Genomic DNA, 23,681 nt, shown 5'->3' with positions numbered 1-23,681 from the left:
GGATGAGGATTGAGTTTGGCAGTTAATAGAGATCATTGGTGACTTTGAGAGGACAGTTTTAATTGAATGATGAGGTCGGAAGCCAGATTACATCCCCCAAAAATATTGGCTTCAAGGCATATCATTTTTGTCATTGTCTATATTCAGCTAATTTTCCAATAAAATACTTGAGATTAGTAGAAATCGAACTCAAAAGCCACGTAAGCCATAGTAGAACAGTAAGCTGCTTGAGAGCAGCTATGTCTTTTTAGAAAATTGTCTCCCTAGCACAATACTTTGCATATGATATGTTTTAATACGTGCTTATTGAATTGAACTTAAAATATGACATCTTTATGTCACATGGTTAATTTTCATTTAATTGTCAGGTCTTACTGACTCACTGGAACTTAAGTGTTGAAGGTCATTTATACCATTTCTCCCAGTATTTAATATTGTTTATTGTGTGAAAGGGCCCTATGGCTCTTCAGACTCTTAAACAGTTTATTTGCTGATTGTATTAATAATGCTCTCAATAATACTGCTTTAATGAAAAGACTTCTCAGTAAAAAAAAAAAGTTTATAAATACTCAATGTTGGTAATACTGACTGAGCCAGTAGAAATTCTTGAAGATAAATTCAGTCTTCTCAGAGCAGTCTTTTGTTTCAGTAAGCTATGCCTGAGTTTTTATGGCTTTTCTGAGATAGCATATGTGCAAATTACATCACTTGCACTTTATTTAATTACGTAAATCTGACATGCACCATCAGTTCATATAGTTATTTTCATTGCACATCATGAGATTTTATTTACAGATTACACTGATACAATTTTTTTTTACCTTTCCCCTAATCTTCCCTCTCTCCCTCAGAAGGAAATACCTATTCATCACTAACTACATAATCTATATAAGATAGTTAAATTTTGGATACATTTGATAAAGGAAAAAAAGGCTAGATGAATATGGCATAATGTTTCATTTTAGTATTTTGTCAACAATGAGAATAAAGAGGTAGAGTAAGTTTCTTCATGCCATAATGTAACCAATGTATACATTTTCTGTAGGCATTAACAAGTTAGCACTGAAAGTGGCATTTTGGATTTTAAATATGATGTTTTCATTTTGCTATTTATAATGTTTTTTATTTATATACTTTTCATATTGCTTTTAATTCTTACATATTTTAAAATATGAAATTGTTTTGAAGCCAAAGAGATGAGAGTGACTTTGGCAGATGTATTAGCCTACATATTTTATTGTATATTGAAATGTAATTTTCAAAAAAGTTTTAAAATCATAGCTGACATTAAAAAGCCTAAATTTTTTCCATTCATTCAGTTGAGGATTTATGCCATTTTTCCTGCTAGTTTTTTCCTTCTACACTATGCAGAAAGAACTATTTGTTAATCTGGATGTATGAGGGGAATTAATAATTGCTAGATGAAGTGTCACTTTAGAAAGCTTTGATTTGACGAGTAGAATATCTGGAAAGTACAATTATGTAATTCAAAATAACAAGGACTTACTATGTGAAAACCTACTAATTTGTCAAATTTTATTGAATAGAGGATTGTCATTTTGCAAATGCCACCATATCTATGCCGATTTCTAGGTATGCAGAAGTTAAGATGAATGTACTTTTGTTAATATATGTTAATAGCAAATTGAACATTAAAAAAATTGTGTCTGTGGAGTATCAAGAGAGCAAGCATGGAGTAGTGGATAGAAGGCTGACCTTAGAATTAAGATGACTTGGATTCAAAACCTAATTCTGACACATACTGTCTTTGTGACCCTGGGCAAGTGATTTAAATTATTAATTGCTCCAGAAAACTCTATAATGGTCTGTTAGTTCTAGAAGTTACTGATCTGTGTTGGTAGAAAGTTTCCTTACTCAGAGTATCCTAAGATCCCAGAAACTAAGTTGGAGTGGTTAACAAAATTGAAATGAAAATAATGATCGTTAGGCCCCTCAAATTTAAATCCAATGATTTAATTAGAAATCAAAGATAAAGGCTTTAGCCATTATTGCTTCATTATTACTACCTAGTTTGTTATCCTTAAATTTTTAAAAAATAGGTTTGAATAGGTAGCAATTTGGTATGTTGTGATTACATATCCTATGCTAGATTACATAACCTATGTCTCTCTGAAAGGTACCTGAATGGCAGTGTGCTAGAGTGGTAGAGAGACCTGGCCGTGGAGTCAGGAAGACTTGGGTTCAAGCCTTTCTTCTGAAATATATCTGTTATCTATATGTCCAGGGCAAGTCACTTAAGCTCTTTGAGACCCAGGCAACTCACTAACACTAGATTGCGGAGCCTGGTGCCCACTTTCATTTTGTAGAAGGAATTTTCTCACTGAATGTTATTTCTGCTAGCAGATAGTTGTTAGCATTATTTCAACTTTTTGCCCTCCTTGTCAACACATAGGTCTATACCAATTAAGTATTCCAAGTTTTTTACTCAAAAAAGTTTTCCTCAAGGTTCATTTTTGTCCTAATAAGTTTTTCCTAACTGAATCATTTATTTCAGAAAATAGAGATTATATTTTGTGAAATCTTAATTCTTTTTTAAAAAAAACTACATGCAGAGAAAAAAATGTTTACCTATTTTGATAATCTTCAAGTCAATGGTTTTCAAGAACCTCAGGATTCCATGACAGATATGAGAATCCAAGAAGATTCTCTTGAGTGTCTGTTGTCTCAAGAGATATGTTTTGGGTTATTTCTTGGGGGGGAAAGGAAGGAGGATTTATTTTTTTTCTCTGAAGCCTGTATGTGGATCCTGACATGGGATAGTAATGATAGATAAAACAGATATCTTCCACATCTTGAAAAGTTTGAAACAAGTCTAAAGGAAAGTAGTTTAGTTACTGCAGCAAAAATAAATGTCTTCTTTTGGACAGTTAGGTTTAACATTTTCAGAAATGTTAAATGGTCATCCTAGTTTCAGTGGTATTATCACACCTCAACTTCTGTAAACCTTTAATTTTAAAAAAAGGTTTGATAGTCAGGAAATGCAAATAGTCAGTGCAAATGTTTTGAAACTTTTCTTTCTGTGTCAAAGGTATTTTACAGTTAAAATGCACCTGAGCAGGAATTTTCTAAAGTACTTTTCTATTGAAATTATTTTGGTCATAGAAAAGCCAGAGTTTGATCTACTTGGCTTGAATAGATTTACTCTCGTGTTTATTTAAAAACTCAGGTTTTTGTTACTTTGTGTTCTCCTAAAAAGCATCCAAATAGAGGAATATGCCATGAAATTCCTTTAATTATATTAACACTTTTGGTACTAATAAATATTTGTTTATAACTCATTAATGGAAGTATTTCCAGTTATTAATATTTGGACTTTTTAAGCATGAAAATCCATCCTTTCAAGTTTTCTCTGTTTTCTACCATTGTCTCATTCTCCAATATAGATTATGATTATATTTTTCTAATAGTGGTAACCTTTTCTTTTTACTAAAAAAATCTTTTATTTTTATAAGACTTGCAGTGACCCAAGTGTACTATTTCAGTTGTTTATTCTACTTTTAAGTATTTTTTCTTCTTATATAGTAGAATTAAGTATGCATTGTTTGATGTTTCTTCCCACCCCACCACCCCCATCCCCTTTTAGGAATGGTGTGGTCAGATGTTAAAAGACTCTGGTATGATGGATTGGAAGACTTTTTAGAAGAATCTCGTAATCAACTCAGTTTTGTCATGAATTCCCTTTATTTGGCAACCTTTGCCCTCAAAGTTGTTGCTCATAACAAGGTGACTATTCACTATATCAGTTAAAAATGCAATAAAGTTTATTGGGAAACATTAAAAAATCTCCAGATTTGTAACCCCAGAATAACAGGAGATTAAATCTTTTATTTGTTTATAATCATGTTTATCTATGGAAGTTAAGTAGACCACTAGCTTAAAACTGTGTGGGTTAATGGTTTCACATTCCCCATATAGGGCTGAACATGCTTATGAGGAGAGTACAAAGTAACTCAAAACTGAATTGTTAGAGTTAAATATTTGTGTTGTCTCAGAAACTTAGTAGCTCAGGAATCGTTTATCTGAATATAATGTTACATAATGTGTTTTGCACATGTCACATATGTAATGCTGATTTTCTTTTGTAGTTTAATGGTGCTCTAAATAGAAGGGGAAAGGTTCCTTTTAGTAGATTTAATTCTAGTTTAATAAAATTCTAGCCTCATTATTAAGGAATATACTTGTTAGAGAGGGATAACCATTACTCTAATGTTTTTTACATTAGAATTTTAAGATCTATCTATCCTGTGGTTTCCCAGTCTCCTTCAGGTGATAGTAGTCATTTTCAATATAGACTCATAGAATATTAGATTTGGAAGTAACCTCAAATGTCATTTGATCTGACCCCCTCCCTTTACAAGTGAGGAAATGGAGAATATCATCATCAAAATTGCTACTACCACAAGTAATGTCTAATAATAGTAGCATATAGTATTATGGATTGCAGATTTAGAACTGGAAAGGACCTTATATATAGACTGACTAATCACACAGGTGATTAGTGGAAGAGCCAGCATTTGAACCTTGTTCCTTTGACTCCAAAGCCAACACCTTTTTCATTACACCACACTGCCTGCCTAGAAAGAAATCAATAGAAGCTGACCAGATCTATAGACAGCACTGACTCACTGTTCTTCCTGTAACTCAATCTATTCCTTACCCTTTTGGAAAGATTTGTGAACTAGAGCAGGAATAGAGGTGTAACTGTGATTTTAAAGGATTGGTAAAAGTAGAGAATGCAGACATCAACCCTGTTACCTCTCATATTCAATATATATACATTCTACCATTTGACCTAAAAAAAGTTTAAACTAGTAAATTCATTCCTTATTAGTCTCATTTTATACTCAGGATAGAGACATTGGAAGTGATTATTTGCTTTATAAAAGAGATTAACTGTCAGTGTAGTATAACGGAAAGAGCCCTGCTTCAAAGGACCTGGGCTCAAACTTCTCTGATACTTAATACCTGTTTGACCTTGGGCAAATCATTAGAGTTGATAAAAATTTGATTTAAAAAATAGCTCATATTTGTATAGTACTTTATAATTACGAAGTGTTTTATTATGGTATTTTATTTGACTTTCCACCCAACCCTATAAGGTAGGTGGTATGAATAGCCTCATTTCCATTTCACAGAGGAATTAAGCTAAGGTATAGTTACTTGTCCAAGGTTACCCAGGTAATCTAGCAACAGAGCTGGAATTCAGATCAAAAGACTCTTCAGTTCCAGTAATCTTTCTGTGACACCAATCTGTCTTTTATTTATAACTATATTCCCTATCCCAGGTAGAATTTTAAACTAGGCTATTTATTCTAGGAACTGGAACTGAAGTGACTTTTTAAAAAGTGAAATTTAGTAGGCATTTTTGACATACTTACCAGGGAATTAAAGAGTGTTGTGAGTATGATGTCAAAATGTCAAAGTTTGAATCTTGGCTCTACCTGTGTGATCTTGGGCAAAGCATTTAACTTCTTGACACCTCAGTTTCTTCATCTGTAAAATGAGATATTATACTAGATGACCTTTGTTGTCCCTTCCAGAACTAAATCTGTGATTCTGTAATGTGTTCCAGGATTTTAGTGAATAAAATACACTTCAGAAAACCTTTTAGTTTACTAAAAATTCTATTTCTTCATCTATCTAGTGTTAAAGAATATGCTTGATGAATATATGGAACTGTTTTGAGAGACTGAGCAATGATCCATACATATAAATGTTTGTGTATATACCCATGCACATTATATACTTTCTGGATTGGCTTTGAATAGTCAGCGTGTTCACTTTTGTTTAACAAAATAGTGGGCTTTGCTTTTGACTTTTTTTCTTCTTAACTCCAGTTTCATGACTCAGCTGATCGAAAGGATTGGGACGCATTTCATCCTACGTTAGTGGCAGAAGGTCTTTTTGCTTTTGCTAATGTTCTGAGTTATCTCCGCCTCTTTTTTATGTATACGACAAGCTCCATCTTGGGGCCATTACAGGTAAAAGATTAAAATTTCTGCAAGAGAATTTGAGAGATGTTATTTTATAATTTATAATCCACAGTGAACATTTAAATAAACTTGATATAATGTTCTACATACTTTTCATATGAAGGGAAAGCTGCTTAACAAATGAAGGCCTTGAACAATCTGTGACTGTTGTCCTTATTTCTGGTTAATTTGGAATTATTTTCTTTTAAGTCATTTAAATTTTATTAAGAACATCCTTTCATATATCCCTAAATAAATTTATATGTAGCTCTTCTCTGAATTTTAATTTGGCAGTTATCATGAAATTCTTTTTCTATTACTACTGTATGCTTGAAGTATTAGAATATTAAGATCAGGAAAAAGTGTATTTCCCTAAAGGAAGGAAAAGAAGAAAACTGAGGATGAATAATCAGTTCATGAATATCAGAAGGTAAGTAGAGCTGGCAGCTGGTCTAGGAAAGGTTAATTGGTGACAATCATTCTTAATAAATACTACATGTTAAATACTATAGGCTAAGAACTGATTAAAATTTTAAATGATGTTTCATAATAATTTTAAAAAAGGAAATGTTATTTCAAAGTATTCTGGTTTCTATTTTTTCCTTATTAAATATTGGATATATAATGCTTGCATTTTTAGTAAAAAGCATGGGGAATTATTCACAACTATTTGAACTTACTAGGAAGAACTAACTTAATTTTCTTAAGTGACTGAGCTCCATTTATTATATTTATTTTTAAAACCCAATTCATGTAATGATCAAACCGGAGGTAGTATACTAGATCTTCAGTTGCATCTGTCTTGGGACTCGCTGCTTTGATAACAATTATAACTCCTCCATGACTTCTCATCTTGTGGGATTATTATTTAAGTTTTCTTATAAAGCTCCCATGGAGAATTTATCCAATGCATTGTTCTTTTAATATCTTTGGTTTACCAATATACAGTTTAGGCTGTACATCTCTGATCTCTCATTCTAGTGTGAAACAAATACAGTGTCAATCAAAAGAAGCATTAATTAAGCACTGTGTGTCAGGCACTGTGTTAATCACAGAGGATATACAGAAAGGCAAAAACCATTCCTTTTGCCCTCAAAGAATTCATATTATAATGGATACAAATTCAAAAATTTCTAGGTACATATAAAAGATATATACAGAATTAGATGGAAAGTAATTTCAGAGAGGAAAGTCTTTGCCTGGGAAAGGCCTTTTGCAGAAGGTAGGCAGAGGTAAGAAGACAGAACAATTTTTGGAGTGGGAACAGTCGGTACAAAGACATAGAAATTGGAGATTGAGTGTCATATATGAGGAAATGAGTAGGCCAGTATGTAGGTGAAATATAGAGTGTATTAAAGATGGAGGATGGGAAAAGAGTAAAATGTAAGAAGATTAGAAAGGTAGGAAGGGTCCTGATTATTAAGAGCTTTAAGTGCCAAAGAGGAGTTTATATTTGATGCTGGAATTAATAGGGAGCCACTGGAATTAATTGGGAATGACATGGTCAGACCTATACGTTAGGAAAATCACTTTGACAGCCAAGTAGAGACTGTATGAGGAATGGAGAGAGACATGAAGCAAAGACCCCTAGAAGGCTTTTGTAATAGTCTAGGCATGAGAAGGTGAGGGCTTGACCTAGGGTGAAGGTTGTGTGAGTGGAGAGAAGGGGACATACACAAGGGATATTTAGGAAGTAGAAACAGCAAGATATGACAGTGGATTAGATATGTAGTTGAATGTGAGAAGTCAAAAGATGATACCTAGGTTGTAGGTCTGGGTAACCAGGAGAATGGTGGCTCCCTGAATAGTCATATGGAAGTTCAAAAGGTTCTTGGGGAAAAGACAATGAATTTCATTTGAGACATGTTGAGTTTGAGATGCCTGTTGGATATCCAGTTCAAGTTGTCCAAGAATCGGTTGGAGATGTAGAACTGGAGCTCAGGAGAGCAGCTAGGGCTGAGCATATAGATCCAGGAATCATTTGTATAGCAATGGTAATTGAAGTGATGAGATTGCTAGGTGAGAGTATATAGCTTAGAGAGTCTTTATCTGGGGTTTGTGAACTTGTTTTTGAAAAATATTTTGATAACAGTATCTTGACATAATTTGCATTTTAAAATGTTATTCTGGAGCAGCCAGGTAGCACAGTAGATAGAGCACCAGCTGTGGAGTCAGGAGGACCTGAATTCAAATACGGCCTCAGACACATGATACTCACTAGCTGTGTGACCTGGGCAAGTCCCTTAACCCCAATTGCCTGGCCAAAAAACCCCCCCAAAACATTATTCTGTGAAGAGGTCTATAGCCTTCCTCAGATTGCCAAAGGGGGTCAAATGACACAAAAAAGCATAAGAACCCCTGGCATAGAGAAATGGGCAGAGGCCAGAGATCTGAGGGACACTTACGGTTCTTGGGTATGCATGAATTAACATGCAGCAAAAGAGGTTAAGAAGTAGGGGATAGGAAGAGAACCAGGAGAGAATAGTGTCACAAAAACCTAGAAAGGAGTAAGTATCCAGGAAGTGGTGATCAGCTGTGTCAAATGTGGCAGAGATGTAAAGCAGAATGAGTATTGAGAAACGATCTTTAGATTTGGCAGTTAAGAGATCCTTGGGGATTTTGGAGAGAGCAGTTTCAGTTAAATGATAAGGTCCAAAGCCAGGTTGCAGAGGATTTAGAAGAGAGTGAGAAAGAGAAAAGTAGATACACCTTGTATTGATGGCTTAGAGAGTTTACCTGAGAAAGGAAAGAGAGATATAGGATAATAGTGAGGTCAGTCAGATCAAGTGAGGGATTTTTAAGGATGAAGAAGTTGGGTGTGTTTCTGATCTGAGGGAAAGAGTAGCTCAGTTTTGGCTAGTGCGCTACATCATCTTAAGAGATGATGCTATCTCTTTTGAAACCTAGAGTAGAATTCTAGGTGTGAGGCCAGCGGAGAAATTTGAACACATTTTGAGCTCCTCCAAAATAATTTTATCATTTTGTTTGAAATGATGACAATGAAACCTGGTGGTTTGGCCTCAAACATTTAAGAAATTGAAATTGGGAAAAGCCATTGGTACAAATCAAGTATATATAGAAGTATGTACTGAAGATGTCACAGTTTTGAAAACATTGATTAAGTATTTCATAAGTTAGTTCAATAATAGGGGAGAAGGGAGGAAAGAAGGAAGGAAAAAAGGAAGAAGTGATTTATTAAGTGCCTACTATGTGCCCATACTAACCACTACAAATATTATCTCATTGAATCCTCACAGCCATCCTGGGGTTAGGTGCTATTATTATCCCCATTTTACTATTGGGAAAACTGAGGCAGGCAACGTTTAAGTGACTTACTAGGGTCAATCAGTTAGTAAGTATCTGAGGCCAGATTTGAACTCAAGTCTTCCTGATTCCAGGCTCAGCACTTTATCCTCTGTGCCACTTATCTGCTAGAAAGATAACAGGGAATATTAAAGGGAAACAGGGAAAGTTTAAAAAATATTGTTACTGAGAAAAAGGTGTTCAAGAGAACATCAATAACTACTGACCCATAATGCCTAGTTTCTCAATACTCTAATATTCACATTGGTCTCAGATAATTGATTTTCTTCTTTACAGTGTTCTATGACTATTAAAATAATGATATTTAAAAGGTGGGAATTAGTTTCAGTGAGATGCTTGGGGTCATTAAAAGAACTTTGCCTTCTTCCTGTTCAATTTTGGGTCCAACTTATTGCCTCTTTGCAATGTCTGTCCAAGATACAGATACTCATGGATGAGTTCTTGAGGTTTTCCAACTGAGCCTAGACAATAGGCATTCTTCATCTAATTGATTTTTCTTTTATGGGTAGTTAGGGTTAACCCAGGAAGGTAACTATTTTACCATTCCCCTGCTCAAAAATTGTCAGTATTTCCCTTTCACCTCTAGGATAAAATGCAAAATCCTCAGCCAGTCTTATTTCAAATTTCTCCCCTAGTCAAACTGACTTGCTAACTATTTATTCCCTTTAACATTCCATCTTCCATGCAGATGCTTTTGCATGTATGGTTCCTCGTGTTTGAAATGTGCTCCCTCTCTTCCCCACCATCACTCCTTGAAATCCATAGCTTAGATGCCATTTCTAACATGAAATGTTTTCTGATCTCCCTAATTGTTTGTGGTCTTTCCCTCTTGAAATGGCTCTGTATTCTTTAGCATATACTATATGTTATCTATGTATCCCCTAAGTAGAATGTAAGTTTCTTGAGGGCAGAAATTGTTTTGTTTTTCTTTGCATCCTCAGCACTTAGCATAGTACTTTGCATAGAGTAGACAATAAGTGTTTTAGTTGAGTTGTTGAAGTGTCATAAAGTCATAAAGGATGTGTTTCATGAAATGTTAAATTAGAAAACAGAGTACAGACAACTCAGATGCAGTCTAGTGCTCGCAAAGTTTAAAAAGACGTAGGAAATGGTCTCTAGAATATTGAGCGGTATTATTTTAAATGTGAAGATGACACCACTAAACACTAGGACAAGTGCTTTTTAAATAGGAATGAAGGCTTTGAGTTTACTCAACCAATTTTTCACCTTGTTCCCTTTAGAATCAATAAGAATGCAGGCTAAATTGGAAGTCCATTTCTGTGACCGTGAAACAAAGAGTTTGCAATTGGCCCATTTTTGGATTAGATCCATAACTTCAGCTTCTATTAACATAATATTAAGAACAGTTACACTTGTACCTCATAAAATGACCCACTCCCACAAAGCAATTTGCTTATTGCTCTAATCAGATTTGCTTTTCCACTCAGTGCCAGGTCTTCTTCACCATAGAGTGTTTCTTAGTTTTCTGTGTCTGGAGGTGTTGTTTTTTCTTATAGTCATGTATTGACAGATGATCAATACATATTTGTATACTTGTTAATTATTGAAAAATATAAAAGAATTTTCTGTTTGAAGCTTAAAGATGCTATAATTTGCTATTCTTTGGATGTCATGTCAGAAATGCTAGTTTGAATTTTTGGTAAGGAATTTTGTAGATGCAGAGAAAATAAGGAGTAGGAAAACATTAATTCAACAAGCCTTTACTGAGTGCCTATTATGTGCCAGGGACTGTCCTAGTTGCTGGGGACACAAAGACAAAACTGAAATAATCTGTACCCTCAAGGAGCTTATATTTTATTGAAAGACAGTGACATGAACACAGATAAATAGAGAACCTCGATAATTTCATGTGGATAAAAGTATATATTTATAGGGAGTTAGTAATAGCAGAAATGTTTATCCCATGCCAGCCAAAAAGACTCAGGGTTTTTTAAAGTTTATTTTTAAGAAGCACAAAGTAGCCCCTTTTCCACCAAACTTATAGAACAGAGTTGCTCAAGGTCTTCATAGGAATGTACGCTGTTTATTTTTTCTCTACTATTTGGTCTAACTCTCCTGACCTCTGTGTCCTTTCCCAGAAAAAAGCAAGATATTTCTGTGTATACTCATATGCCTATATTCATCATTCAGTCTGTGGAAAACTTCTCTTTTCTGCTGTTTTCCCCTTATATTCAGAAATTTATATTGTTTGGAAAGTTAGAAAATTACCAAATAATCCCTGTGTGTGTTTATAGATTACAGTTTTTCATATCATGACATTTTATTTTTTATCTAATCCAAGAGATGTTTTATACATTAATTTCAAATTATTATTATATAAGACAAGTTAAAATTATCTTTTTACTTCATGTGTTATATAATCTATTTAGCTATTTTTAATTTGTCACATGAAAACAGCCATTTTACACTCAATTAGTTCTGTTTAGGCATTAGATAAATCTTCTAAAATGATATCTACAAAGTATACTTTTGATTTTGCTCAGTTTACCAATAAGTATGAAAATTCCTACATGTAACAATCACATTTTAGATTCCTTTTTAGAAAGTCATTCTTGGGCATTCAATTTATGACAGTTTATATGTCTTGCAGTTTATATGCATCTTTTCTCCTGCCACTATTGGTTTCCCAAATTTTTATCCTTAGAAATATTCCTGTTTTTTTTCCCTATCTTTTAAGGTGAAAAGAATGGGATTAAGCATTTATTGAGCATTTTACTGTGTGTCAGGGACTGTGCTAAGTACTTTGTATATGTTATCTTATTTAAAATATATATGTACATATATAATTTTAGGAATTAACATATTAAAGATAGTATTGAATGTCATACAGTTAATTTTGCTTTGTAACTACTAAAATTAATTCCATTTCATAAAATATAACTTTTTAGTTGCTCCCCCTAAGTCCCAATCAAGAATCTTTATCCATTCATTCACTTTTTAAAATATCAACTTTATGTATGTATAGTATATATTCTTCTGGTTCAGTTTTTTTCCTCTTTGCATTATTTTGTAAAGGTCTTTCCAGATTTCTTTCTTTCTCTCCTACCCATGTTTTAATTTCGTTATAATATTTCGTAACATTAATATATCACAGTTTATTTAATCTGTCTCTTCTTGTTGAATATTTAGGTTACTTCAGTTGTTTTTGTGTTGTTGTGTTAGGGTTTTTTTTTTGCGGTTACATATAATTTTGCTATGAACATCTTTGAAAATTCAGGCTATCCAAAAAGCTTAAAGCTATTAGATTTATCTATCAATATATAATTAGATATAGAGCTAATTGTAGATCTGTATATTAATAGATGCATCTCTATCTACCTACCTTTTTATGTTTTTGTTTTTGATAACACTTTCAGGATATATTCCCAGCAATAGAACAGTTAGGTCAAAGGGTGTGATTATTTTTGTAATTTTTACTTTATACTGTCATACTGTTCTCCAAAAGGTTTCTACAAATTTACAGTGCCATTCAATGAGTATACTAGTTTCTTCACAGCCCCTCTAATATCAGATTTCAATGTTTTTCATTATTTCTCCTAATTTGATAGGTGTGAGCAGATTCTTCAAAGCTATTTTATTTTGCATCTCTTTGTTAGTGAAATTGTGCATTTTAAAGTCATCATATTCTGTTTATTCTAGATTTTCCGAGAGAGGAACTATACCATGTGTAAATATTTTCAGAAGCTCATTTTTTTATTAGGGATCTCTAGGATACTTTCTCTTCTGGCTGTGGAATTCACTTGTCATTTAGTCCTCTATTCAACAAACATTTATTAAGTACCTAATATGTTCATATTACTATGACTATGATTATGGCATTTACAAAAATAGAGTAATGAACCTTGAATTGTGGGAGTTAGCATTCAGTTGGAGATTTTAAAAATGCACACCTATGTGAAATGGAGAATTTCAAGGTAGTAATACACACAAGGGTAAATAGTGGGGATTGTACTCATAGCTGCTAAAGGTCTATTTTTAATCATGAAAGGCTTCTTGGATGAAGTGAATCTTTTTCTAAAATAAGTTTTTATTGATTATTTCTATTTTATTGATGACTTCTATGACATCATCATAGTTATCCCAAGTATTCCTTGCTCTCCCCCTCCCAGAGAGCCATCCCATATAACAAATGATATTTTTTTAGAGAGGAAAAAAATCAACGCAACTGATCAATACATTGAAAAAGTCTGAAAATATGTGCAATTTGAAACACCCGTGGATCTCCCACCTCCATGAAGGGGTAGGTTGGAGTGTCCTTTCCTATTTCTTCATAAATCCTGCTTGATTTTTATAATTTTGTTACATTCACTATTAATTTTTTGGTGTGTAGTTATTCTTTCCATTTCCATTATTAAAGTTTAACTGTGTTTATTGCTTTCTTGGCTCTATTCACTTCACTCTGTATCAATTCATATACATCATTTCCATGCTTTTCTGATTCATTATGCACATAACGTCTTATGGCACAGTAATAATCATTACATTCATGTACCACAGTTTGTTTAGCCATTCCACAATTTATGGGCATTTACTTTGTTTCCAGTTCTTTGCTGTCACAAAATATGCTGCTCTAAATATTTTGGTGTCTGTGGAGACTTTTTTCTTATCAATGGCTTCCTTGGGGAAACAAGCCCAGTAATGGAGTCTCTGGTTCAATGGATATGGCCGTGTCAGTCAGAATGAAGTGAATTTTAAAATGGCCTTTGAAGCAAGTATAAGATTTAGAATGGCAGAGGGGAAGAACTTGCATTCTAGTCACAGGGGGCTTCAAAAGTACACAGATGTGGGAACAAACAAAGCTTAATGGAAAGGAGATCAGCTTTGTACAAGGACTGTGTTGGGAAGTAATGTGGAGGTATTCGATAAATTATAGTTGAGAGATAGCTGCATATGATTGGAAAATTGTTGCTAGATGGCTGCCTGTGTTTTAAGAACTATTTTTTGTATTGAGAATCTCTGACTCAGAAAAATGAGAGAAAGCAGGAATGGGAGGGAGGAAGGAAGAGTCCCTGTTCTCAAGGAGCTTACATTCTAATGGGGGAAGACAGTACACAAAAGGGAGCTGAAAAGGAGGGAGTGGTAACTTGGGGTCATTGTTTTGAAGTCCAGAATGCGGAACCAGGTGGGGAATAAAGGCAGACTGGCCTACCTTCTTAACAAAATGTAGGCTCCAGGAGGAACTTACTAATGGGAGAAGAGAAGGTAAGGTGGACCTTGTGGAGGGATATTCCATGGTGAGTAGGCTGGGGGAGTGATAAAGTAAGTATTTGAGGGCCATGAGGCTCACTGAGGGAGGTTCCAGGATGAGATGACTGAAGAGAAGTTTTGAAGTCCAGAGGGTTAGGAGCTGGGCCAAGAAGGTAGTGAAAGTAAAATAAAGCTGGTTTTGTTTTAAGTTTTTGTTTTGAATAAGAAGATTTAACTTAATGATATTTTAGTTTATAACAGAAACAAAGCTTTATTTAACAAATATTTAGAGAATTCCTTATTATGGGCAACTAAAGAAGAGGCCTGGGGAAGGGAAAAAGGAAGGACAGGAAGGGTGATAACTGTGGAAAGAGAAAAAAACATCTTGGCAAAAGATAAAAAGAGACAGCCTGGACAATGATTTAGAAATTATTTCTGAATGTCACTTCAAGTAATGCCTAAATGTCAAAACTAATTTATTTCCTGTGTTTTAAAATATAAATATTTGCTTTTCCTTGGTGCTTAATGTGCTGAGACCTTTAAATCATCAGCAACATTATGTAGGTTATCATATACATGCAGAACCAAGAAATAGAGAGTGATCCAGAATAAAATCTCTAAAAAGGTATCCATGATATTCATCATCACTATTTACTGGAAAGGATATCTATTTAGAAAGTATAATCCTATGATGATCCTATTCTGTTTATTTTTCTTACTTACAATAATTGAACTCCCAATAGCTTTATTTAGACTTATTTAGATGATTTATTTAGATTTGTTCAGTGAATGGATAGAAACATGAAGTTAATAAATTATTCCAAATGACCCAAACTTTTCAATTACTGTCAGGGTTGTTTTGAGCAGACATGTTTTTCTCAGTAGAACCACAATTCACAGTAACTTAATTACAGATTAAAGACTAGTTCTCATTCCATAAGAATTTTTTTTTTTAGAACAGACTCTGTTCTGTCTTCAATCTCAACTGATCCTCTGTTTGCTGATATTTATTAAGTTAGCTTAGCTTTAGTTGAGTGCTCTAAATATACTGGACTCTCACTAGAGCCCTCATCTAGCAAATGTGACTTATTAATATAATAACCTCCCTGGTAGTTCTAACGTCAAAACCAAGTGATACTATCAGCGAACCTTATAAGAGCGCACATTTCCCATGTTGGATTTGGGAGCTCAATTTAAATTCAGCTTTAATTATTTGTGAATTCGTGCAGCCTGTAGAGTGGTCTATAATGTCTTAAAATACATTGTAAATGAACCAAAACATTTTCATTCCCTTTATGTTTACCTATAAATAATGACCTTTTAGCCTTTTCCTCTCTGAATTTTAAAAATCACAATTTAGAAACACTTGGAAAAGAAGAAATGTGTGGATATAGTCTCAGAAATCAGCCACAAGATGAGAAAACAATACTTTCAAATATTGAGAAATTCTAAATTTTATTTCATAAGAATCATTGATTTTAAAAGACAGCTATCATTAATCATTGTTGTCTGTATTCAGGAGAAATTTTTTGTTCCAAAGTGTGTAAAAATTTTTAATAAAAAGTTATATTTTATATTTAACAAATACAAAATCTACTTATACTTAAAATTGACTCTCTTGGTTATGATCATCAAACTAAAAGGTATTAATAATAGAATTGATAATCATCTAGATAAATAGCTAGGTATGGCCATAAGATCTTAGAATTTGAAGAATCCTCAGAGTACATACAGTAAAACCCATGTGTGACAAAGAAGTATTCTTACAGAATCCCTGGCAAATATTTTTTTGTTGTTTCAGAGGTCTGAATGAATGCTTGTCATCATTATTCCCCTTATTCCCCTTTTAGAAATAAGCAAGGTAATAGAGTAATTGAATATTTCTATCTGGTTATTCATTGAAATGAATAATCTTTCGGTCTGCTATTTGCTTTTGATTGGGAGTATTTTCCATACAGATTTTACTGCCTAAAAGGTATTTTTAAATGAGTTTGTGACTTCTTGCAGGGCTATGTGTACTTAGTTTTGTTGTAGAAAATGGTACTATGTTCTGCAGTGATTTGTTTGGACCTGTTCTAGTCTTTCAGAAGGACTGCTGATTTGTCTCATGGATGTAAGATACCCCAATATGTAAAGTTCTGAACAAAATCTTTGAGTAAATGTTAAGCTATTTCCTTCCACTATAGCATGATTTTGAATCTGGTGACTTTGCTCAGGAAAGTCAAATCAGAAATCCAGACCATAAACAAACTTAATATCAGCTTTATTCTTTTTTTTGCCATGAAACCCTTGATGAGATCCACTTATGTGGAGGAGTGAGGCTCTGGAATCTGAGAATGTTTTGTAGAATCTAACCTCAGCCATAAAAACAGGCCTCTGTACTTATGAAAATAATTCCAGTATAATTCCAATACATTTACATAACCCATAGAGTAAGCCTTTTTTCTCCCCTTCCTTTACCTTCTTAACCAGTTACACTTGAAAATCCAAAATGTACATCTGGAAGTAGAAGTAACAAAGAATACCTTTCCTTCCATACTACTTATAGCCTCAGAATCTTGGAAACTGAGAAATTGAGGAAAGAACCTTAACATGTATCAGAGAAGGGTACCATCTTGTATTAAAGTGAAAGTTAAGAAGTCATCTTGGTTTCTGCACCTCACATAGTATTTTTATACTGAAGACAGTTGTCCAGGCAGCTAGTTGAGGGCCACCTTGAAATGTGGACCTAAGAAGTTGGCAACATTTCACATATGAGTTAGCAAGAAATATTATCTTCCAATAATTCTATTGGATACATGTTTTGTGTGTGGGCTCTTTTTTTTTTTCTATTTCCTGTCACGGGCTATAATTTATCACACACACAACAAAACCCAACACTCATTTAGAGAGGCATTTGCTACTAAATGTAGGAAATAAAATGAGTAGGAGAGATTGGTCAGTTTAAGAAACATTCTATGGACCTAGAAAATAGTACAAATTGAAATGGTGGATCACTGACTTTCTGCTATTTGTTATGATGTGTTGAGTTATTTCCAATTGTGTCTGACTCTTCATGACTCCATTTGGGGTTTTCTTAGCAAAGATGCTGGAGTGATTTGCCATTTCCTTCTCCAGTCCATTTTATAGATGAGGAAACTGAGGCAAACAGGGTTAAGTGAGTTGTCCAGGGTCACATAGCTGGTAAGTGTCTGAGGCCAGATTCATCTTCCTGACTTCAGGCCCAGTTCTCTCTCCACCCTGAATTTAACATGATATTCTGCTTTAAATTTATCAAGGACATTAGGAGAGGTAGATTAGACCTTAGAGTCCAAGGTACAATTCAGAACATTTAAAAACTCTAATGAATTTATTATTTCGTTTATGTGGATGTTCCCACCAACAGTACAGATTAGAAACCCATCCATATCTGCTTATTTGATTTTTATCCATATTCTCTCATATGTTTATCACCGGGTGTCAACCTAATATATTAGAGGCCTCCCTCACTTTTTTTTTTGAAAGAAAACCCTTGCTTTCTCCACATGATGACCAGAGACTATAGTGTTTTCATGATTAGTAACTGTAGTAGCCACCGATAGAATACTGGTGTTACCAAGATGGACCTTAATTTTAGGGATAAGTTTGGACAAATTAAAAAGAGCTCTTTAATTTCCCATGGTCAATGCAGCCAACGCATATTTAATTCTGAATCCAGCTGGTTGTACATATTCAGTGTGTGTTCATGATGACGGTGAATATCTTCTGCAAACATATGCTTAATTTCCTATCAGATATTAAAATGACTGGGTGTTGTAGGTTATTTGTATTTTCACGTCTTTCAACAATCCTGCATTATTTTGAGGCATACATGGGAGAAACCTTGTTAGAAGTGTTTAAGGTAGTTTTTTGATCTACCAAAACAAAATCTTTTTTATAGTCAACAAGTAGTAAGCACAGTTGAGATCTTGTGTTCCTGTGAATCTTTCAGTCAATTGTGCAGTGGTAAAGCTGAGGTAAATTGTAGCATGTGTCTTGCAGAAGTCTGCTTCTTCCCTGCTAATACTCTCATCAACAATGCCTTTGATGCATGTGTAGATTGTTCTCATAAAGTTTTATATAGATGGGAAAATAGACATACAGGTCAGTTGATTATCTCTCAGTCACCTTTTTTTTGGGGGGGAGGGGTGTATATTGATAAGGTCTTGAGATTTTTTCTACGCCTTTGGTACTTTTAGATACTTTGTGAAGCAAGTTGATACCTTGTGAGGGTGAATCCCTTAAAACCTTTTACTTCTGTTGTCTGAAGAGCAGATGTCTTCTATGTACACTTGGTCTAATGCACCTGCTTTTCTCATTTTTGTTCTCTTTAGTGCCTTTTCTACTTCCTCTATAAGCACTTCTGGCACTGATGTTAAGAGTCCCAAGTGTTCTTTATGGTGAAAAGATTTTATTATAAAAATCTTTGGAATCTTTCCCATTTTTCCTTTATTGGCTAGTCATTTTCATCCTTAAATGTTCTTTGCATTATTTTGCCTAAATCCCTTGTCAACTTCTCTTTAAACGTAAGTTTTACTCTCCAGTAAAAGTAAACTGGTTTGGGGCAGCTAGGTGGCGCAGAGGATAGAGCACTGGCCCTGGATTCAGAAGGATCTGAGTTTAAATCTGGCCTCAGACACATAACACTTACCAGCTGTGTGACCCTGGGCAAGTCACTTTAACCTCATTGCCTAGCCCCCCCTCAAAAAAAAGAAGTAAACTGGTTTTACTTTTCCTCCTTTCTCTGTTCCATTTTCTGTAAGACTTAAGAAATCACTTTATACTCATTTATACCCTATGTCTGTGCCTAGCAAATAAGTCAAATGTTTATCGTAAGGCATTTTCTAGCTGTTTTGTTTCCTCTCTATGACCATTGATTTACATAGTTTGAACTTTTGCATAAAATTACTGTACTGGGTATCCATTATTTCTTCCATCCACATCCCATATTTCATTATTTCTTGATTTGTTTAAACAGGTCAGGATGGAGTTATTTTAATTGTATGCCATGTCTTTTTCTTGTTTTTGTTCTTTAGGCTGACTTTGCACTAATTTTACCCCTTTTCATTTAATTTTTAAATATAAACTTAACAATGACCAACAAACACAAATATTTCAGTATACAAAGAATAAAAAAGAGGATTGTATTTGAAATTATGAACAGTTTTTCCTCTAAAAACTGCATATCAAATTTAACAAGATAGTAACAAAATCACCCTTTCTATGTGCCCGTTTTTTTTCTTGTACTTTAAAAAGATTTTATTGATATGCTTTTCTCTTCGGGGGGCAGTTTCTCCATTACTTACTAACTCAGATTATTGCCAAAGCCCAACACTGTATCACATGAAAAGAGAGACTGTCTTAATGTTCTTTACGTTCTCATGGCATCTAGTATAGTTGTCTAGCATTTAGTAGGTATTCAATAAATGAACAAGTGAATGAAAATTGGTGGGCCAAAGGCTCTATGTATTAAGTGCTGAGGGAAGGAAAGGATTAGGATTGGTGTCCATATAAGTAGAAAGCAAATGTAGATCAATGGACTGCTTTGGACTAAAGGGAGCAATACCACATATTCTCAAGCTTCAACATTTAAGATTAAAAATTGTTTTTTATTTTGCTGTTTTTCCGTTTTAATTGCCAGTATTGTAATAGTACATAAACCATTTATAGCACCCCTCTGAACTGCCTCCCCAGTTGGGCACTTAGAGGTTTGTAGATTGGGTACCCAGTGGGATGATTGCTCTTATATTCAAAGGTAGGCTAGCACTCCTAAAATTGTAGTTCACAAGCCTTCACTGTTATGAGCTTACCACCACTAATCAGCCAGTAGTCAGTTAGCTTAAAGCAAAGGCATTTACTTAGAAAACAGAAAAAACAGTAACTACAAAATATCAACTCTATAAAGCTGGGACATGCTCTCCCAATATACACGGAATCTGTGAAAAGAGTAGGTACAAGCTTAGAGTCTACTGGCAGTAAATCACAGATATGTCTGAGGCAGCACACACCTCTGGTACTACAGCAGCCTGTGGGGTCCTCATGCTCTTATCTCCAGTGTCTCTGCTGGGCAAGTTGCTTAGCTGGCTTCGCTGGATCTGCCCCTCCCTGGAGCCAGGGCTGGTTCTCTCATGAATCCGTACTCAGTTCTCTTCTTTGTTGCCAAGGGTTGCAACACTCCTTAAAACTACTTCTAACGCCTGGCCTCTCTGCCTCAACTGTTATCTTTCTTTCTCCCCTCACTTCCTCCTCTTCTCCCTCCTTCTCTCATCTCTCTCTCTCTCTTCCCCTTCCTTTCTCCCTCTCTTTTGTTCTTTCCTTCTCTTGTCTTCCTAACTACCTCATTCCCTTTCTGTTTCTCTCTGTCTCCGTATGTCTGTCTGGCTCTCTTTTCTCTCTCTTTCCATCCCTCCCTTCCTCCATCCCATTCTCCATCCTATTGGGCAACTAGCTTTTCTGCAAGGACATCATGGCTGAATGAGAGGTAACATGGGATGAGAGACTAAGGGATTACACTCCCTATAACTGTTCCCTTCCTCACTGTCTACAGAGCATAGCTTTTTAAAGGACGTCAGGTGGGTGGCCAGTCTTCAGCCAGCCAATGCCAAGCTTACCTCCTATTTCAATCAGGGAAACTTTGCATGTCATAAAAGGATAAAAGGGGAATAGAATAATGTGTATTTGTACTTGATTTTACATATTAACACCTTATTACCGCCTTAATCTGATTTTAATTTTTTTTTCCTGTCATAACTAAATGTGCTGGTGAGTGGAGAGAAACCATCTCTCCCTTCCCTCCTTAAGCTCCCCAAAACTCATTTATAGCAATTAATTTCATAGGAAAGTTTATTTTTAATAACTCTTGTAACATAACCCACTCATAAAATGGGGACTGCCCATTTGTGATAAAGTTAGCTATCTGAGATTATCTTAGTTTTATAATCAAGTGAGCCTCAAGTTGTGTAGAAGGTCCTTCTTGATCCTACCAGTTACTAGTGGGAAGGAAGGAAGGAGGAAATAAGCATTATATAGCACCTGCTATGTGCCAGGTGCTGTGCTAAGCACTTTACAAATATTATCTTATTTGGTCCTCATCACAGCCTACTGTCAAGGTAGGCTTTTATTATCTCCATTTTACAATTGAGCAAACTGAGGCAAACAAAGATTAAGTAACTTGCCGAGGGTCTCACAGGTAGTAAGTATCTGAGGCTGGATTTGAATTTGAGTCTTACTGATTCCAGGCCCAGCACTGCTTCACATAGTTGACTCATTGGGATCTCCTTATCCCTGCTCCCTCATTTTTTAGTGTTTACTTATGTTTTTTTCCAGGGCCGGGAAAATGTAAGCTCCTTAAGGCAGGAGCTATTTTGATTTTTTTTTTTGTCTTTTTACTCCTACTTCCTACCATAGGATCTGACACATAGTAGGTACTTAATCAATGCTTATTGAATTGAGGAGCCAGCAGGATATGTAACATATTAGAGCTTATGTGTTAGTAAATGGCTCTTTATTAGCCTGAAAGAATTAATGCATCTCAAATAACAGGTATCCAATTTAATCTTATCAAAAAGTTTTACTTAGACTAGATTATGATCAGATCAGATCTAGGGTCAGCAGTATAAATGTTATTATGCTGGTAGTTTCTTGTGTAGGATAACAAACTGGATCTAACCTACAATAGTCAGTTTGTGAGGGTGGGTTCATCTTAAGGGTATTTCATTTTTTCTTAATTTTCTGATATTTAAGGAAATGTACAAATTTTGAATGAATAATAAATAAAGTAGCATTTATTAAGCACTTACTATGTGCCAATCTTTGTAGTAAGTCCTAGGGATACAAATCTAAAAGATAGCCTCTACCTCAAGGAACTTATTAGGGGTTGGAAGATTGGTTGTGGGTATTTTCCCTTCATCCTTTGCAAACCAGTCCTATTCTTGATCTCCTAGGGCTCAGTTTGATCTGAGCAAAACTGGAATCCTATGACAATATTATCCTTTACAGAACTGACTCTATTTCAAGGAAAGTAGGGCAGGTAATCACAAAAACCAAATATTTGCTTGGCCCTTAATCTATTTGATATAACGAAAGTGGAATTTACTGGAATGGATTTTTGGCTGATGGATGTCACACAATTCATGTGGAAAGAGATGAGCAGTCTGTATGTCATGCCATTTCTTCTCATCATTTGTGGGCTGCATCTAAGCATTTAATATTTTATAATTTATAATAGCTTTTCTTTTGAAAACATGTTTTATACATTCCATAGATATCAATGGGACAAATGTTGCAAGACTTTGGAAAATTTCTTGGAATGTTCCTTCTCGTCTTGTTTTCCTTCACAATTGGACTGACCCAACTATATGACAAAGGCTATACAGCTCCTCAAGAACAGAAGGACTGTGCAGGAATCTTCTGTGAACAGCAAAGCAATGACACATTTCATTCGTGAGTTGTTGGCTTTTTTTTCTTTTCCTTAATCATTTACTAGGGGCAGCTAGGTAGTGCAGTGGATAGAGCACCAGCCCTGGATTCAGGAGGATCTGAGTTCAAATCTGGCCTCAGATACATAACACTCATTCGTTGTGTGACCCTGGGCAAGTCACTTAACCCCATTGCCAAACCAAAAAAAAAATCATTTACTTAACATTTTATTTCTCCCCAATTACATTTAAAAACAATTTTTAACATTCGTTTTTAAAAATTCTGAGTTCCCAATTCTCTTCCTCTCTCCCCTTCCCACTCCCTAAGATGGCAGGTAATTTGATGGAGGTTATACATGTGCAGTCATGCAAAACATATTTCCATATTAGTAAGACTTTAAAAGAAACACAGACCAAGAAGAATTTTTAAAAAGTACACTTATATCTGTATTCAGACTCCATCAGTTCTTTCTCTGGTGATGGATAGTATTTTTCATCATAAGTCCTTTGGAATTGTCTTGGATCATCGTATTGCTAAGTTGTTCACAGCTGATCATCATACAACATTGCTGTTACTGTGTACACTGTACTCCTGGTTCTGCTCACTTCACTTTGTATCAGTTCTTATTAGTATTTCCAGGTTTTTCTGAGAGCATCCTGCTTATCTTTCATATAATAGCACAATAATATTCTATCACAATCATATACCACAACTTGGTCA

General features: G+C 34.7%; 1 protein-coding gene across 3 annotated transcripts in view; it reads left to right on the top strand.

Moving 5' to 3' along the window:
• Positions 1–23,681, top strand: part of TRPC1 (transient receptor potential cation channel subfamily C member 1) — a 75,962-nt gene that overhangs the window by 45,003 nt on the left and 7,278 nt on the right. For 2 of the 3 annotated variants that reach the window (XM_020970982.2, XM_020970980.2), the window contains 3 exons: positions 3,605–3,744; positions 5,859–6,002; positions 22,807–22,985. In XM_020970982.2, the coding sequence (XP_020826641.1) occupies positions 3,605–3,744; positions 5,859–6,002; positions 22,807–22,985 (463 nt within the window). Of the gene's footprint in view, positions 1–3,604; positions 3,745–5,858; positions 6,003–13,482; positions 13,579–22,806; positions 22,986–23,681 lie in introns of all 3 variants that reach the window. The other variant, XM_078147229.1, reaches the window with a different exon arrangement.

This window comes from Phascolarctos cinereus, unplaced genomic scaffold, assembly GCF_003287225.1.
Source record: "Phascolarctos cinereus isolate Bilbo 61053 unplaced genomic scaffold, phaCin_HiC Scaffold_7;HRSCAF=346, whole genome shotgun sequence".
Lineage (NCBI taxonomy): Eukaryota > Metazoa > Chordata > Mammalia > Diprotodontia > Phascolarctidae > Phascolarctos > Phascolarctos cinereus.
Note: the sequence above shows the minus strand (reverse complement) of the source record. Positions and strands in the feature narration are given on the sequence as shown.